This window comes from Cnephaeus nilssonii (assembly GCF_951640355.1).
Source record: "Cnephaeus nilssonii genome assembly, chromosome: 1".
NCBI classification, from domain to species: domain Eukaryota; kingdom Metazoa; phylum Chordata; class Mammalia; order Chiroptera; family Vespertilionidae; genus Cnephaeus; species Cnephaeus nilssonii.
In genome coordinates this window covers 18,355,599-18,373,106 of record NC_137072.1, presented here as the reverse complement: position 1 = coordinate 18,373,106, position 17,508 = coordinate 18,355,599, and the positions used below count along the sequence as shown (strand labels likewise).

Sequence of the window (17,508 nt, the reverse complement as noted above, 5' to 3'; positions counted from 1 at the left end):
AAGAAAGATTGTCCAGCCTGGCCGGTGTGGCTCAGTGGTTGAGCATTGACCTATGAACCAGGAGGCCACAGTTCGATTCCCATTCAGGGCATATGCCCAGTATGTACCTCAGTTTTCTGCAACTCTGCCTCTGCAGTGAGAGTCAGCAACATTGAGCCATAAAACCAGGCACTGAACTTGTGAAAGATGAGACACTAGAGGGAACACCTCTTTGTGCTCACATTATCTGAGACAAAGCAAAGAATTGGCGAGCATCTCATGTAAATACTACAAAAACAACCATGAGAAGTTTCTGCCAGAAATAAATGGTAAATCGTATTAATAATGAATACTTGTTATTTCTAATTTCACATTATAAGACATCATGAATTTTTCACCCTAGCTAGTGTGACGTAGCATTTAAAGTGTTGGCCCGCACACCAAAGGGTCATGGGTTCAATTCCTGGTCAAGGGCACATACCTGAGTTGCAGGCTTGATCCCCAGTCCCAGGTGCGGGTGTATGGAAAAGCAACCAATCAACGTGTCTCTCTAACATAGGTGTTTTTCTCTCTCCTCTGTCTCTCTCCATTTCCTTCCTTTCCACTCTATCTGAAAAGCAATGGAAAAAATATCCTCAGGTGAGGATTAACATGTGTGTGTGTGTGTGTGTGTGTGTGTGTGTGTGTGTGTGTGTGTATCCTATATAATAAAAGCCTAATATGCAAATTGTTTGGTTGGGAATTCGACCACTTGCTATGATGTGCACTAACCACCAGGGGGCTGCGTGGAACATGGTGGGCATTGGTGACACAGCGCTGGCAGTGGGCAGCATTGGAGGTGCTGCCAGCCCCGATGGGCCTCAATGAAAGTGGGACAGCAGCGGGATGGTGGAGAAGGTGAGCGGGTGGTGCCAAGCCAAGGCAGGTGCGAGCAGGGGCCCGATCGCCCTGTTGATCACCCTGCAGATGGCAACCAGTGGCGATGTCAGGGGGTGGGGCTTCCGCCCGGATCCCAGGCACTGAGGGAGCTGGGCGGGGGGCCTGACCCCAACTGATTGCCCTGCAGATGGCGACCAGCAGCTGACAAGCCCTGATCATCCGATCCTGGCCAGCCCCAGGCTGGGATGAGGAACTGGGGATGGGTGACAGCAACCAACCTCCTGTGGTTCCTGGGAGCGGGGCTGCAACCTCTCACCAGCTACCTGGGGGCAGGGGTGATAGGGACAGAAGTGTGGTGAGAATGCGGGGTGTCCGCCGAGCTCACTCTCACTCCCCCTGCTACCCTCCCCGGGGACACCGGGGCTTGTGCTCCGGGGAAGCCCCCACGCTCAGGTGCCAGACATCCATGAGGAGCTTACCCCGCACCTGTGTGTCCTCTTCCGGGTGAGCTGGGCCGCAGCTGCCAGGACCGCAGGGGCCAGTCGGGCTCCCCTTGGGTTTGCGCAGGAGCTGGTCTGTGAGGTCAGCCAGGAGAGAGCACACTCGGTTTTTTAGTGGCACTGCTGGGTGGCCTAGAGGCCCACACTGTGTCCTGGCCCACAGCGTCTGGCCGCGCTCACCTCATCTCTGTGTGGGGACTCAGGCACCGTGACTCAGGCGGAGGGGGGGCCCAGGTGCTGCCCAGAGTCCAGAGGTCAGCTGGGACCTGCCCTCCCATGCCAGACGCTCGTGCTTCAATTGCCAGCCAGGCCTAGAGACCGCACCTATGTATGAATTTCATGCACTGGGCCTCTAGTAATTATATATGTATGTGTGTGTGTGTGTAATTATATATACACTAGAGGCCTGGTGCATGAAATTCATGCATGGCTAGGGTCCCTAGGCCTGGCCAGTGATCAGGGCCAATCTGTGGGGTGACTGGCGGGGCGATCAGGGGGTTCCCTCTGGCACCCTCCTTGGCTGGCCTGGCACTGCCCACTCACCAGCCCCGCCCCCTGCCGCCGGCACTGGTCAGGGCCTGCAGGCTGGGGGGCAGCTCCTGTGTTGAGTGTCTGCCCCCTGTTGGTCAGTGCATCTCATAGCAACTTGTTGTTCAGCTGGTCATTCCACTGTTCGGCCTATTTGCATATTAGGCTTTTATTATATAAGATACATATATCCTAATATATAAAAACCCAGGGTCCATCATGTCCATAATGACTGGAGGGACGACCGAACACCAGGCTAGGGAGCTGCGGGAGCTGATCAATCAGTGCAGCAGTGACTGGTGAGCAGTGACTGGCAAGTGGTGACTGGTGAGCAGCTGGAAGGCAGACCTCTTGGTCCCTCCTTCCAGGCCTCAGACTCTGATCAATTGGTGGTGGAGGTGGGTGGAACTGGGGACCGGCTCCCTCAGTAGTCCTGCAGGGTCAATCTCCAGAGGACAGGCCAGGCACCCATGGACCAGTGCTGCCGGCACGATCCCCACAGCGCTGACGGCCTCCTGGAACTCGGCCTCGGGCACTGCGGCCACTTCCCCTCACTAGATACCCCACAAGGAAGAAAGGATACCGCCAGCAGTGCCAGGGGCGACCAGCAGTGACTGCTCTCCCCGTGCTTCCTCCAGGTCACTGGAGCCCGCCCCGCTGCAGACGAAGTGTGATCACTGCACACGGAAGGAATGTAGTAAAAAAACAAAAACCGATGACCAAGCGACCAGAGGGACAAACGGACATCAGGCGCACTGTGTCCACTTACATAGTGCTAGGCACTGGAATGTGAGCAGACAGAAGGAAACAAGACCTTCAAGGCCTGTCCGCGCCCCACGGCGGGTTTGCATTTCAAACCAAGTGGGGTGATGTCAGAATTACCCAAGCGGGCCCCACCCCCTTTACATGCCCAGTCGCCTAGGCTGAGCTCTGCTCAATACTCCCCTGCCCAATGTGTGGTGACAGCATGCAACTCTGCGCCAAGCCTGAGCAGGACCCGTGGCCAGGCTCCCGGAAACCACCCCTGAAGCCGTCGGTCCCACCCCAGAGCCCAGCCCCAGGCTCCGGGCAAATGGACCCACCTCTCAGCTGACCATCCTGGGTTCCAGGTGGCGCAGGCTCTGGGTGGAGACACTCCAATGGCAGCGCCTCACAACGGCATTCCCCGCTTCGGTCCCTCCTCCGCGGCAGCGCAGCATTGGCTCCCTGGGCTTGGCTCTCCCTGCAACCTGCAGCACGGTTGGGAGTGGCAGCTCCAAGGCAACAGAGGGCTCCACAGGGAGTGGTGCTCATGCTGGGAGCTCCCCCACTCGCTCGGTGATGGCTCCGTCCAATGGCAGCATGCCCCCACCCTGCGCTAGGCGATGGTTTGGTCCAGCACAGGTGCCCCTGGATGGCAGCTTGGATGGTGGGGGGGGCTGTGGCCTGCGCCCCGGATGGAGGCCATAGCCTGGAGGTGGAGGGTCTGGGTTGGCCTCACCACCAAGCTGTTGCAGAGGAGTCCAGTGCCGCCCTAGTGGTCTGGACACCAGGCCTGACCGCCTCTCTGGTTTGGCCCAAACATCTGAAGTTTGCATTAGTTGCCAACTTAAGAAATTGGAGCGTTCACGTAAAATCAGGATTCCCCACTTCTCTTTCTAAGGTGGCCGATTGGGCTACCAGCCAAGGGTGGTCGGTGTCACTTCAACCCTAAGAGGAGCCCCCAGCTTGGGGGGGTGGTGAGGAGGAAGCTATCAGTGCAGACAGTTCAGTGTGTAAACTCCCGCTGACTGTGGCACAGCCCAACAGTGTGGCTGCTCAACTACGAGGCAGCACAGCCATGAAACAGTGCAGCTGTTAAACGAGGCCCCTCTCCAGCTTTCTGGGGGCTCCACCTGCTCCAACCCAGTGCACCCCACTCTGCCCTGAGCTGCCCAGTGCACCCCACTCTGCCCCAGTGAGATATCTTCAGTGTTTCAGCTCCAGCAGTCAGAACACATCCCAGTGGAAAGGGGAAGTGTAGCCCCGGCTGGTATTGCTCAGTGGATAGAGCATCCACCTGAGAACTGAAGGGCTCAGAGTTCAATTCCCGGTCAGGGCACATGCCTGGGTTGTAGACTTGATCCCCAGTGTGGGGCATGCAGGAGGCAGCCAATCAATGATTCTCTCTCATCATTGATGTTTCTATCTCCCTACCTCTATGAAATCAATCTATACTAATAAAAGTGTAATATGCTAATTAGACCAAACATCTTCCAGACGACCTTCCGGATGTCCTTTTGGACAAAGCCATGGTGGCGGGGCCAAGGCAGTGGCAGTTAGGGCCGATGAGGCTGGCAGGGGAGAGCAGTTGGGGGATCAGGCTGGCAGGGGAGAGCAGTTAGGGGGATCAAGCTGGCAGGGGAGAGCAGATAGGGGGATCAGGCTGGCAGGGGAGAGCCGTTAGGATGATCAGGTTGGCAGGGGAGAGCAGTTAGGGAGATCAGGCCGGCAGGCAGGTGAGCAGTTAGGAGCCAGTGGTCCTATATTACGAGAGTGATGTCTGACTGTCAGACAAACCCTGAGGGGTCCTGGATTGGAGAGGGTGCAGGTCGGGCTGAGGGATCACCCCCATGCAGGAATTTTGTGCAATGGGCCTCTAGTATAATTATAATTTATTTTTCTATTTACTTAGTGTGCTGTACTGTTTTAAAGAATATGAAATGATGTTTAAGTCACTTTGGACTTTATTTTTGGATAAACTTATTTTTCCAAAATGTCTGAAAGTGCTCTGCTACAAAATGACTCTATCAGATGAAAAATGGATTTTCTTGTAACATCTTAGAAATTAGAAAGAATTCCTAGTTAAGGCAATGTTATAATACCTTTCAATGTTTTACATAACACTTTCAAGAATTTTAAATTGACTGGTACATTTTTTATAACATCTGAACCCAACCCCTTACTTGTGGTTGATTTTTAAATACTTTAGTAGTGCTACATGTTTTGTTATTACACTATAACCTATAGTTTTGTTCCCTTTAGTTTGGGTAAGGACACAACTGAGGGTTAGGTAGGATGTACAAAGGAAATCAAACTGACGTGGAGTCACTCACTATCTGCGTGAGCTCAGGCAGCCAATTGACCTCACATCCTCTATCTGCCCATGAAAGACTGATGCTGAACTTCCATTGACTGACCTTTGCCAAGTAGCATCATTGCCACTCTTTACAATGGTGCTGCAAGGTGGGCATTGTTACACTCATTTTATAAATGAAGACTGAAGCTCAGAAGATTAAGCAGCTTGCCCAAGGTCACACAGTTAACAAACGACTGATGCTAAGATTTTGAACCACCTGGATATAAAGCCCCAGTGTTTTATTCCATGAATTTATAATTCTCTGAATTATTTATGTTTAACTTAGGGGATCTCTCTCCTCATCACATTCCTCTGCTTTTTGGACCTTTTTTATTCTTCTGAAAAAATGATATTGGGTTTAACTAACCATATTTTGGGAAATTGTTCCTTGACAATTTTTTCTAAATTCAATTGGATTGTCTCCATTTCATCACAGATCTTGAGACAAACTAATTGCATGCAATCTGTCAAACTATACATGTAGTCTATACTTACTCATCTATTTATATAATTATAAATAAAATTATTGAAAAAATAATATTCTCCTATCTCTCCATGTTAGGATTCTATTCAGGACCATCTTTTACATCTTGCTTCCAATTTATTTATGTGTAATTATTTAATCAGGTGTTTTTCAGGTTTTGTTTGTAATTTTTCTGTCCATGGATTTCTCTATAGAAACAGGAGGCTTAAAAGAAAAAGCATAGCTCATGAGTATCTTTTCCCCTAGTGTGGCTAATTCTTTTTGTAAATGATAAAGATTTATAGTCTTGGTTAATCATCCAAACTCTTGCTAGTTCATTCCTTTCAGAGTCTTACTCTGTTCCTTTCTTATATTTTCATCAGACATTCTGAGGTTCAGCTATATAAAAATATATTCATATTATTCCTTTGTAATAGAAAGACATCTTAACTGTTACAAGGCTGAAGAAATTGACTATGATCCAAAATAGCTGCACTGTTTTAGCAAGATATACATTAATTTCCCCAGTGGTTAAAAACATTAAAAAATACATGAAGAAGTTAGTGAATGCAGAATCCAGGAAGTAATTACAAACCATTTTAATTATTTTTAAAAATTCACACTTCAGCATTTTTATCATTTACTAGAGGCCCGGTGCACGAAACTCGTGCACAGCAGGGGTGGGGAGTGTTCCTCAGGCCAGCCTGTACCCTCTCCAATCTGGGATCCCTCTCACAATCCAGGACTACTGGTTCCCAACTGCTCACCTGCCTGCCTTCCTGATTGCCCCTAACTGCTTCTGCCTGCCAGCCTGATCACCCCCTAACCACTCCCTGCCAGCCTGATTGATGCCTAACTGCTCCCCTGCCAGCATGTTTGCCCCTAACTGCCCTCCCCTTCAGGCTTGGTCACCCCTAACTGTCGCCCCTGCAGGCCTGGTCCCCCCCAACTGCTCTCCCCTGCAGGCCTGGGTCCCAGCCAACTGCCCTTCCCTGTAGGCCCGGTCACCCCCAACTTCACTCCTCTGCCAGCCTGGTCACCCCTAACTGCCCTCCCCTGTGGGCTTGATTGCCCCCAACTGCCCTCCCTTGCAGGCCTGGTCCCTCCCAACTGCCCTCCTCTGCTGGCCTGATCACCCACAACTTCCCTCCCTTGCAGGCCTTATCACCCACAACTGCCCCCCCATGCTGGCCATCTTGTGCCGGCCATCTTGTGTCCACATGGGGGCAGGATCTTTGACCACATGGGGGCAGCCATCTTGTGTGTTGGAATGATGGTCAATCTGCATATTACTCTTTTATTAGATAGGATAGAGGCCTGGTGCATGGGTGGGGGCCAGCTGGTTTGCCCTGAAGGGTATCCCGGATCAGGGTGGGGATTCCCCTTGGGGTGTGGGGCGGCCTGAGAGAAGGGCCTGTGATGGTTTGCAGGTCGGCCACACCCCCTGGTGACCCAAGCAGAGGCCCTAGTATCTGGGATTTATGTATCTTCTACAATTGAAACTTTTTGCCTGGAGTGGAGCCAAGCCTCCTGCTTGCTCCGTGGCCAGCAGCCATTTCTTTGGGGTTTGTGTTCTTCTATAATTGAAACTTTGTATCCTGGAGCAGAGGCCTAGGCCAGCCAGGGCTGCAGAAGCTTTGCTTCCTCCATTGCCGGGGGAAACCCTTGCCTCCTGCTCTTTCTAGCTCCGTAGCTGCCGCCATTTGTGTTTGGATTTGTTTACCTTCTATAACTGAAACTTTGTAGCCTTGAGTGGAGGCTTAGGCTGGCAAGGGCTGGCAGAAAGCTTGGCTTCCTCTGTTGCCAGGGAAACCCAAGCCTCCCTCCTGCTCTCTGTGGCTGTAGCCATCTTTGTTGGGATTATTTGCATACTTGCTCCTGATTGGCTTGTGGGCGTGGCTTGTGGGCATGGCTTGTGGGTGTAGTGGAGTTAGGGTCAATTTGCATATTGCTCTTTGATTAGGTAGGATTACTTCTGGTGACTTGGCTCCCTCTGGGTGCTTAAGTCCCAGGTAAATCTTCTTGTGACAATTGTGTTTCATCTTATGCTTCTATACTTTGCATCTAAAGATTATAGAATTTAGAAATTGGCTTTGACATAATTTGGTAAAATTGGTATAATAAGAGTAACCCTTTTCTTTGGTCCACATGTTTGCTCTCTGACTGTTATTAACCTTCATAAGTCAGTTCTGTAAGTCTAAGAAATAGGGAACATGGTATGGAGGTGTGATTTGTTCACCTCTATTGTAAATTCTGGAATTATATTTATTAGGCTTTTTGGAGTCTAAACTAGCGAGTTATGCTGAAAGATAACTTCCTCCATTTTCTATTCATCTCTAAGTGTCATAAATATACTGTTTGATAATTTTATACATGTAGTTGATACTGAGTACAAACTTATTAAATAGGAATTAGTTAGAAAGGGCTTACCTTAGACTTCTTTGCATGTTATGATACCTAATGTAGAATTTTCTAGTTCAGTTGACACATTTTAGATAATTTTAATTTAATTTTATTTATTTAATTACTAAAATGTATATTGCACAGCAGTGTATGATAACATCTAAAATTAAATTTAAAAAGGCAAACAATATTTCCAAAGCTATTCACTTCTCTAGAAAAAAAGACATGGTTATCAGCTTGATATATATCCTCCAGAACCATATCTGATATATTTATATATATAGAGAGAAAATTTATGGTGTTCATTTGTGTGTATGTATTTTACATAAGTAGTGTAATACTGTACATTATTGATTATCTTCAAGGTAGTTTTTCAAGAGTTTCCCAGTTAGTAACTCTGGTTAAAAAGAGTTATATGCTATCATTTCTATCTCAGACAAAACTATGAAAGAGATGCCTCTATTATTTTATGCATTATCTCTCTCATCCATCTTCATTTTTCACTTCCTCCTCTCTCCCATACATATTTAGTACCTCCTCTCTCCTTCCTATAATATCACTTTAATTGCAAGAAAATGATTTCTGTTCTTCACTTTGAACTGAAGTCAGTTATTACTTACATATTTATTCTTTGGCAACAAGTAAAAAATAAAAGGCTTTGTTCTACTTAAAAGAACTTCCAGTACCAATAAGAAAATGGGAAAATGTTTCAGGAAGCATGAGGTGTTTATTTTTGGTTTTGTTTTGTTTTTTTTCCCTTAATCCCTAAAGTCTTACCTATTAGGTACCTACTCTTTCTGTGCAGCCATAAAGCCAGCTCTGCCTAAGAATATTTTTAAAGGAAAAGTCCACATTTTTAATAGGCCTTACTTTTGATTATGGAACCACTTAGTAGAGTTCAGTTTATAATTTGCAGTTTTGAGCTCTTCTACCCAGCCAGGAATGAGGCAATGAAAGTGTTAGGCAGATTACTCGGCATTTCCACATGAAAAAAAAGATTGGTTATTTGCTCTGAGAATACGTAGTAAAAGCAGGCACCAGTTGTCATGCGGTTTTGATGGTTGTAGCAAGCTAAGAACAAATTGGCCCTAAACAAAGAATGACTGAGTTCCTTCCCATAAGGCTTTGCCACCTTCAGAGCCATTTTGGATCCCAGCATTAAAATTTTTTGACAAATACTAATATATACCTCTGTGGTTTTCAAATTTATCATCCTGGTGCTGTTTTCTACCATTGAATAATACATACCTACTTATTAAGTATCTGGCATGATGCTGCCTATTTTGCATACTTCATATTTTATTAAACCTGTGAGAATTAATAAGGTAAAGATTAGGAAACCCATTTTACAGGTGAGGCTATTGAAATTCAAGTGGTTGTTTTATAATTCAAACTGAGATTAAGTAAACGCTAAGTCTGTTATTTCCATTAAGCTTGCAGCTTCTTTTCATATTCCTTTTTTCCAAACAATATAGATTGTTTCACAAGCAATCTCATGTAACATTTTAGACTCTTACTCTCAGTGTCATTTTCTTGGAAAGTTTAAAAAATAAACCATAGATTATTCATAATTAAATATGAATATACTTTGCCACCTTGGAAGTTCTGCCAGCACAAAACCCATTTTAAAGTTTGCTGATAGAAATTGCATTTTCAGTAAAAAGCACCTGCTGGCAAAAATAGCAACCGATAGTGAGAAGTCACTTGAATAATCAAGTCTGTTCACGGACTAAACTTGTTTCTTTATTCCCAAATTCTTAAATTAATGGAAGTCCTAAGTTCTTTTGAGGGATTACATAAAGTCTTTCCTATTTGCCTAACAATGTCCTACCAGGGTTTTGGAAGAGGAATTACATTTTCTTTCTCTGATTATCCAGCTAGCTGATATTTCTTTTTAAGTAATGGACTGTTGTGGTTTGGTTTTTCAGCTTTTTGTTGTTGAAAAACTAATTGCTACTACCTCAAATTATTTCCAGTTAAGATATCATATTTGCACCAGGTGTGGCATTTAGTGAAATCTGGGGACTCTCAAATGACCTGTTTTTATGTTTGTATTCTTAATGGATATATTTACCCTACATTAATATTTAAACTCACTGAAGCAAAATTTATTATTAGAAAATAAGATTGATTTTTTTGTTATTTTTCATTTCATCCCACAGCTCAAAGCATTTTGCTTTGGGAAAATAATGCTATTTTGAGTCTAATAAAATACTTTATAAACTTTAAATATTCAGAAAATTTATTTGAAAATCATCTTATTCTTTTGAATTTTGAATTGAGAATAATTTAAGCATTTTACAAGGTGAGATTTCTCTGTTATTTAGTGTGATTTCGATTATTCACACAGTGGAGCTCTGTAGTGAGTTTGGGGACTATATTTTATCACGGAGGTGCCAAGACCTTGGGCATATGTTTGTTTTACACTCTGAAATCATCATGTAGGTATTTGTGAAGTGGCTTAGGGATAGAATTCAATATGAACTTGTAGCTGATGTTTCAGAAATACAGGCAAGACCTAATGTGTCTGTGAATCAGTAGTTTGAAAGGATTTTCTAGATAGTGTTTCCGACTGCTTAAACTGCTCAATAATTCAAATTTTAGAGAATAAAATTCCATGAAGGCACTAGAAATGTTATTAAGTCTACCATCACCTTTGTAGTCAGTCTTTGCATGTTTCAGTTAAGTTCCCCTGTCTGAAATATTAGCCAGTTTTTATTTATTTTCCCTCAAAGAATGCTGTTCTACTGGTTGAGGCATTGTCACAATAGCATAAATTCTTCCATGCCTAGAAATGTAAGTCTAACAATGACATTTTAATTTTATTTTTTAGAGCATCAGAGCATCGGGCCTTATCCTGTTGGAAACTATCCTTTTTGGGTCTTTGCTTCTATACTTTCCAGTAAGTAATATATTTGTATTTTAAAAGTATCCATTTATTTTATTTTGCTTATATACCTATATCAAGCTATATAATATAAATAAACAAGGGTTTTATATATGTTTAAAACCCTGTCTTTTACATATTGGATCACCTTAGATAAGTTACTTAGCATTTTTAAACTTTGGTTTCTTCTTATTAAATAGAGCTAATTATACATTTCTTCCCAAGTTTGTGAGGAGAGTTAAATGCTTCAATTAACTACCATACGAAAGTCATGTTTGGTATATACGCTTGGTTATATACATATAAATATTCATTTCTTTCTCCTTTACTTTAATTAGAACCGTGAGACACACCAGCCAGTTCATGCTGGAAAATAACAAATGGTTACACAGAAAAAGAAACCTAATGAGATAAATGTATGTGTGGTATTCCTGGTGTAGGGAATCACCACTGGTTCTCTCCATCACACTAGTAACATGTCTGTAAGCAGAAGATAAGTATTGATTTCACTAATTTAATTCAACCAGTTTGTATTCAGCAGTTATTGTGTATCAAGTGCTGTGCTAATTTCTGGAAATGCAGTGAGAAGATCAACTTGATTTTTCCTCTAAAAGAAGCTTACAATTTAGAGGAGGACATGAGTAAGTACAGGTAATTATAATAAAATGTGACAGAAGCTGAGAGTGTAGCAAGGAGAGGATGTTGTGGAGGCACTTAGGAGAGAATGATAAAATATCATTCTCATCCTCCAAGCTTACCCCCTACAGTCTGTCTATTTTCAAAATATCAGCCAGTTTTAACACCAAAGTTAGACCATGGCACTCCTTTCATCAAAACCTCCAAGGTTCCCCATTTTACCTACAGTAAAAGCCAAAATCCTTAAGATGACCTCAAAAGCCGAACATGACTTGGATTTGCCCCTTCCACTACCTCATTTTTCAAATTCTCTTCTCTTCCTCAGTGTTTCAAAGCACTCTTAATCTATTCAGGTTTTCTACGTCATGAATTACATTTCATATTTCTACTTAAAGTAGAAATTTATTTAAGTATAATCAGTTTTTATTTTTCTATAAAATCATTCATATTACATGTTTTCTAATTTACTAGCATAGAGTTATGCATAGTAATAATAGAAGCAATATAATAATGCAAAGCCTGTTTATCATGCATGCCTGGTACTGTTCCTATATAAATGGCATGTTGTGCCTCATAACATTTAATCTTCCCCATGGAACTACTAGGCAGGTATTTAACCAGTCATAGAGTCAGCCGTATAGAAGTGAAAGATCTGAAATGACTTCAGTAATTTGAATAATAATTTTAATCATTTGAATATCTGTTGTTGCTGCTACCATCATCCTTTTCCTGAACTGCTGCTATTTTAAAATACATTTCTACCCAGTAGCTAGAGGGATATTTTAAAATAAAGTCTAATCTGTCACCCCTTCAAGGGCTTCTCACTGTTTTTAGAATAAAGATCAAAACTCTCAACATGGTTTATGATGTAATAAATATTGTGGTCATTGCCCACTTCCCAGTCTCATCCAATACCCAATACCACTTTTCTCCTCGTTTTCTGCACTCAGCACATGACCGATCTTCTTTGAGTTGTTAAATGAAACAGGATCTCTCTTATGGCAGGCTCTTTAAAGATGTTCACAGTTCTAATCCTTGGAACCTGTGAATATGGCACTTTGCACGCTAAAAGGTACTACGCAGTGGACTACTGAATGAGGTTATACTGGGTAAACTTAGAACTATACTCTAACCCAGTGGTCGGCAAACCTGGGCTCGCCAGCCACATGCGGCTCTTTGGCCCCTTGAGTGTTCTAATGCCACTTCTTCAAAATAGACTCTTCCAGACTGAAAACCGACTTCTGCGCATGGGCCATGAAGTTTCAATCGCACTGTACGTGTGCGCCCGCATGTGGTATTTTGTGGAAGAGCCACATTCAAGGGGCCAAAGAGCCACACGTGGCTCGCGAGCCGCGGTTTGCCGACCACTGCCCTAACCTAGTGGATTTTTCCCTGTGGAAATGGCCTCCAAAGAATCTGCTTAGAGAGCCACGGCAGAGGCTGAGGTGGTAGCTGGGGAGGTGAGGCCCGCTCTGCCCTGCTCGCCTCTAAGATTCGGGTGTGCGCCTCTGCCCTGGCATCTGCTGAACCCTGGCACCGAGGACCTAGGGCCGTGGCACTCTGTGGGTGGGAAGGGCCCAAAAAGACGGCGCCTGAGAGCATGGATGGGCACCTTGGGCTCAATGCCAAAAAGAAGAACCTACTTCCCCCCTGTTGGCATGGGATTCCTCTAAGAAGCCTTCCTGGATTGACTGAAAGATGGAGCTAAGTTCTAGCAAGTTGACTGCCTCCTCCAAGAAGCCTTTGAGCAGGATGGAAGTGGGGAGGCCCCAGCCTCTAGCCTGGGCAGCCCATTACACTGGTGCTGCCAGGGAGAAGACGTGGCTTCACCATCACTCCCTTCCTGTTCCATCCTGGTTTCTCCTGTTCAACTGAGCTGAGATTTCTCTGAAATGGAAGCTCTTTCTCCTAACAGAGACTCATTTTTAATTTTTAAAAACTCTGCTTGATTGTGAAAGATTAAGAATGATGGTCCTTATTTATACTTATGTAGTGCTTGTAGTTAGGCAATAAAAACACACTGGTGTTATTTTTGAAAGAAAAGTATATTTTTTATTTTTAGAAAGAGAAGAAGGGAGAGGGAGAAAGAGAAACATCGATGTTAGAGAGGAATATTGATGTTAGAGCAAACCATCCATTGGTTCATTCTACACGCCACTACTGGGGATGAAGCCCACAACCCCTGCATGTGCCCTGACTGGTAATGGAATCAGCAATATTTCGGTGCATGGGACGATGCTCAACCAACTGAACCACACCCACCAAGGCCTTTGTAGTGTTATTTTGAGGTGTTAGTTAAAGTTCAATTTATCTTTATTCATGATTCATATTTATTCAAAGCAAGTGGTCATATTAATGAGCATGTGCCTAAAATCTGTGGAAGAATTTTAAAGCCTCTTAAATAGAAAAAGTACTCTAGAAAAGAAGGACATTTCAAAAAATGTAAATGTTAGGCTCCTAAGTAAGTGTTCAAAACAATTATTAGAGACCCATGCATTGACTGGGATCTAGTTTTGAAATACATCTGATATGCCTGTACCTATGATGATATCAGATACAGAGAAAAATGGAAGCTTAAAAGGAATATAAAGATAGCACTTATGCTGGATAATTGTAATATGCCTGGGAAGGGAAAAACACACAACAGAAAAGAAGACTTACCAAATAAATTTTGTCCAACAGAAACATTAGGATGCCTCATCATGTTGCCTTTATGCTTCACTAGCCTTGTTTTAGCTTTAACAACATAAATTTCCTCTGTAACTGCTTGAGATATTAATGTGTATCTCTCAAGTTCTCACTGTGTGTCTTAGTTTCAAATAAGTTCATGTGCATGCTTTGAAGACAGAAAGGGCCAAATTATGTAATGATGATTTTAATGTAGCATAAGATATGGGGGGGGGGAAGGAGATTAAAATAAACTATTGATTGAGTCTGGGAAGCAAAGTGATTTTATTTTAGGTGAGAGAATGGGAGACGATGTCTCAGAAATTGACAGGAAAGTCTGGCTACGTAGGGTGTGCGCATGTGCATGAGTGTACGTGCATAAAACATTCTTGACAAGAAGAGTAACTTGGTCATTGGTCCAGGGCTCATTGGCTTCTTTGGGTTTTGCAGAAATTAAGTTTATAACTTTTGGCTCGAGTTTTTGCTTCAAGAAGGATCGCTTTATTACATGATAAAGGTGACTAAGTAAACCTAATATAGCCCAAAGTTCTAATCATTTGATAGTGTAAATGTGACGTGTACATTTCTAATTTGATAAATATCTTACCTGCTTTCTCTGTTCCTGGTGTGGCCTATACCACAATTGCTCATGAAAGTTTTACTGAGGGTTGCTGTTTTGGGGGGAAAAAAATGTACTTGAATGAAGTCAAATTATTTTTAGGGCCTGGAGACTCCTGGAAGGAGACTGTGGGGATAGTCACTGTTCTGCATTGTTATGCAACCAGCCTTTTCTTCTTTCTAGGCTGCATATTGTTGTTCAGATTTGCAAGAATTAAGTTTATTTTTGCCTTTTCTAAGCCATCTTAGACGACAGACTATGCTATAACAATGCTTATATTAGAAAGTCCAAATTAGAGATTGTCATCATTGTGCAGATGAGGACAAACCAAAACCTGACTAAATTTAGCGTCGTTATAATAGGACAGCACAGAGCCGAAGCATTTAAAACATTTCCTTACAGATTCTCAAGAAATGTATGATTTGAAGTCCATATATTTGTGAACAAATGATTAATCTTCATAATCACTTAAAACTTTCATACACTTTATAAAAGAAAGAAAAAATAACTTTAAAATCAATTAAAGTATATTTTCTTGTTAAATTACATAAAATGACATTTTATGGATTAACAAAACATGTTAAATAATAAGAGTCTAGAATTTTGTTTTTGACTTGACTGAACCAAAGATTTCACCAAATAATTTATATTTCTCCCCTCTAACCTTGATTATCTATTTGGTTGGCTGATGTATCTTTCTGTAAAGGACACCAGTACATTTATAAATACAGTTAAGTACTTAATAGTACTTTTTCCAACTCCCACCTCTCAATTCCTACAAATCAAAGCCTAAAGCTAAAACTCAGATTTTTTTTTTTACTCCAGTGTAGCACACATGCATCATTCAGAAGCAGAGCAAAAACAAGAGCATATTGCTCCCATGCATAGATATTAAAGGTAAAGAAATAAAGGAAAGAATGTTAAAAGTGGGAAGGAAGAGTGAAACCATGAGAAAATAGCTAAAACAGACCCCTCCACCACTGGGAATCCAGCCCACAACCCTGGCATGTGCCCTGACCTGGACTTGAACCGTGATTTCCTGGTTCATAGGTCGATGCTCAACCACTGAGTCATGCCAGCCAGGTGGAACATGTTTTCTGTAATTTCTTTGATGCCATGAGTATTGCTTATTTAAATGTTTATCAATTTTCTTGGTTAATATCACTTTTGTTGTTCTTTTTTGCATCTGCCTTTTCTCTCAAGTATTTAAACAAAAAACTATGCTGATACTTTTCTGATTTTTATCATGATAATTCTTTTTTATTTTGGTAAAATGTACATAAGCATAAGCTTACCATTTACATAATTATTAAATGTCCTATTTGGTGGCACTAAATACATTCACAATGTTGTGGAACCATCACCATTACCCATTTCAAGAGCATTTTTATCATCTCAATTAAAGTTCTGTTTCCATCTATAATAATAAAAGCATAATATGCTAATTAGACCAGATGACCTTCCGGACGACCACGCTATGACACCCACTGGCGCCAGGCCAGCCAAGGCAGGTGCAATGTGATTGGTCGGGGGCCCAGCCATCGCCCCATGATTGACCCGCAGAGGGAGGCCCAGGCCACCAGCTGGCAGAGCAATCAATCGGGGGGCTCCATGCTCTCCCCAAAGAGGGAGGGCCAGGCCACCAAACTGGCGGGCTGCGGCAGGTGGGTGGGACCTCCCTCTGCGAGGGAAGCCCAGGTCCCGGTGCCTGCCAGCAGCACTGGAGAGAAAGCTGAGTCCCGGGTGCCAGAGAGAAGCCGGTGCTGGCAGCCAGGGGAAGGAAGGCCTACTCGTGCATGAATTTCATGCATTGGACCTTTAGTTAAATAATAAGTTTCCATTCCTTCTTCACTACCAGCCCTCACTTTCTATTTTCTTTCTCTATGAACTTGCCTATTCCAGGTGCTTCATATGAGTGGAATCATACAATATTTATCTTTTTGTGCCTAGTTTATTTCATTTAGCATACTGTTTTCAGGGTTCATCCAGGTTATGGCATGTGTCAGAATTTCATTTTTTATGGCTGAATAATTTTCCAATATATGTATACACAACATTTTGTTCACCATTCATCTGTTGATGGAAATTTGGGTTGTTTTACATTTTAGCTATTGTAAATAATGCTGCTATGAACATAAATGTACAAGTATTTGTTTGAGTTCTTGTTTTCAGTTTTTTGGCTATATAAGTAGGAGGGAAATTGCTAGATCATATGGTAATGTTGTGTTTAACTTTTGAGGAACTGCCACAGTGTTTTCCACAGTGTCTTCAGCAATTTACATTCTCACAGGCAAGATATAATGGTTCCAGTTTCTTTACATCTTTTCCAACACTTTTTATTTTATATTATTTTATTTTACAGCCATTCCAATGGGTGTGAAGTCGTATCCCATTGTGGTTATGATTTGCTAGTTTTATTTTTAAAAATATTTTTATTGATTTCAGAGAGGAAGGGAGAGAGGGAGAGATAGAAACATCAATGATGACAGAGAGTCATTTATTGGCTGTCTCCTGCACACTCCCCACTGAAGATTGAGCCCACAACCCAGGTATGTGCCTTGACCAGAAATCAAACCATGACCTCCTGGTTCATAGGTCAATGTTCAATCACTGAGCCACTTTGGTCAGGCTAGTTTTCATTTTTTAAATTAAATTTATTGGTGTGAAATTCATTAAAAAGATTATATATTTCAAGGATACAATTCTATAATGCATCACCTATATATTACATTGTGTGCTCACCACCCAAAGTTTAGTCTCCTTTCATCACCATATATCTGACCCCTTTTTCTCTTCAGCTTCTCCCACCCTTCTTCCCCTCTGGTAACCATCATACTGTTATCTGTGAAT

The 17,508-nt window shown here is 42.8% G+C and overlaps 1 protein-coding gene across 1 annotated transcript in view; it reads left to right on the top strand.

Annotated features, from left to right (window-relative positions):
* The window catches only part of GPR158 (G protein-coupled receptor 158), a gene marked incomplete at both ends in the record, with an annotated part of 416,922 nt that overhangs the window by 277,467 nt on the left and 121,947 nt on the right, over positions 1–17,508 (top strand). The window contains one exon of the mRNA XM_079773765.1: positions 10,683–10,751. Within this exon, the coding sequence (XP_079629891.1) occupies positions 10,683–10,751 (69 nt within the window). The remainder of the gene's footprint in view (positions 1–10,682; positions 10,752–17,508) is intronic.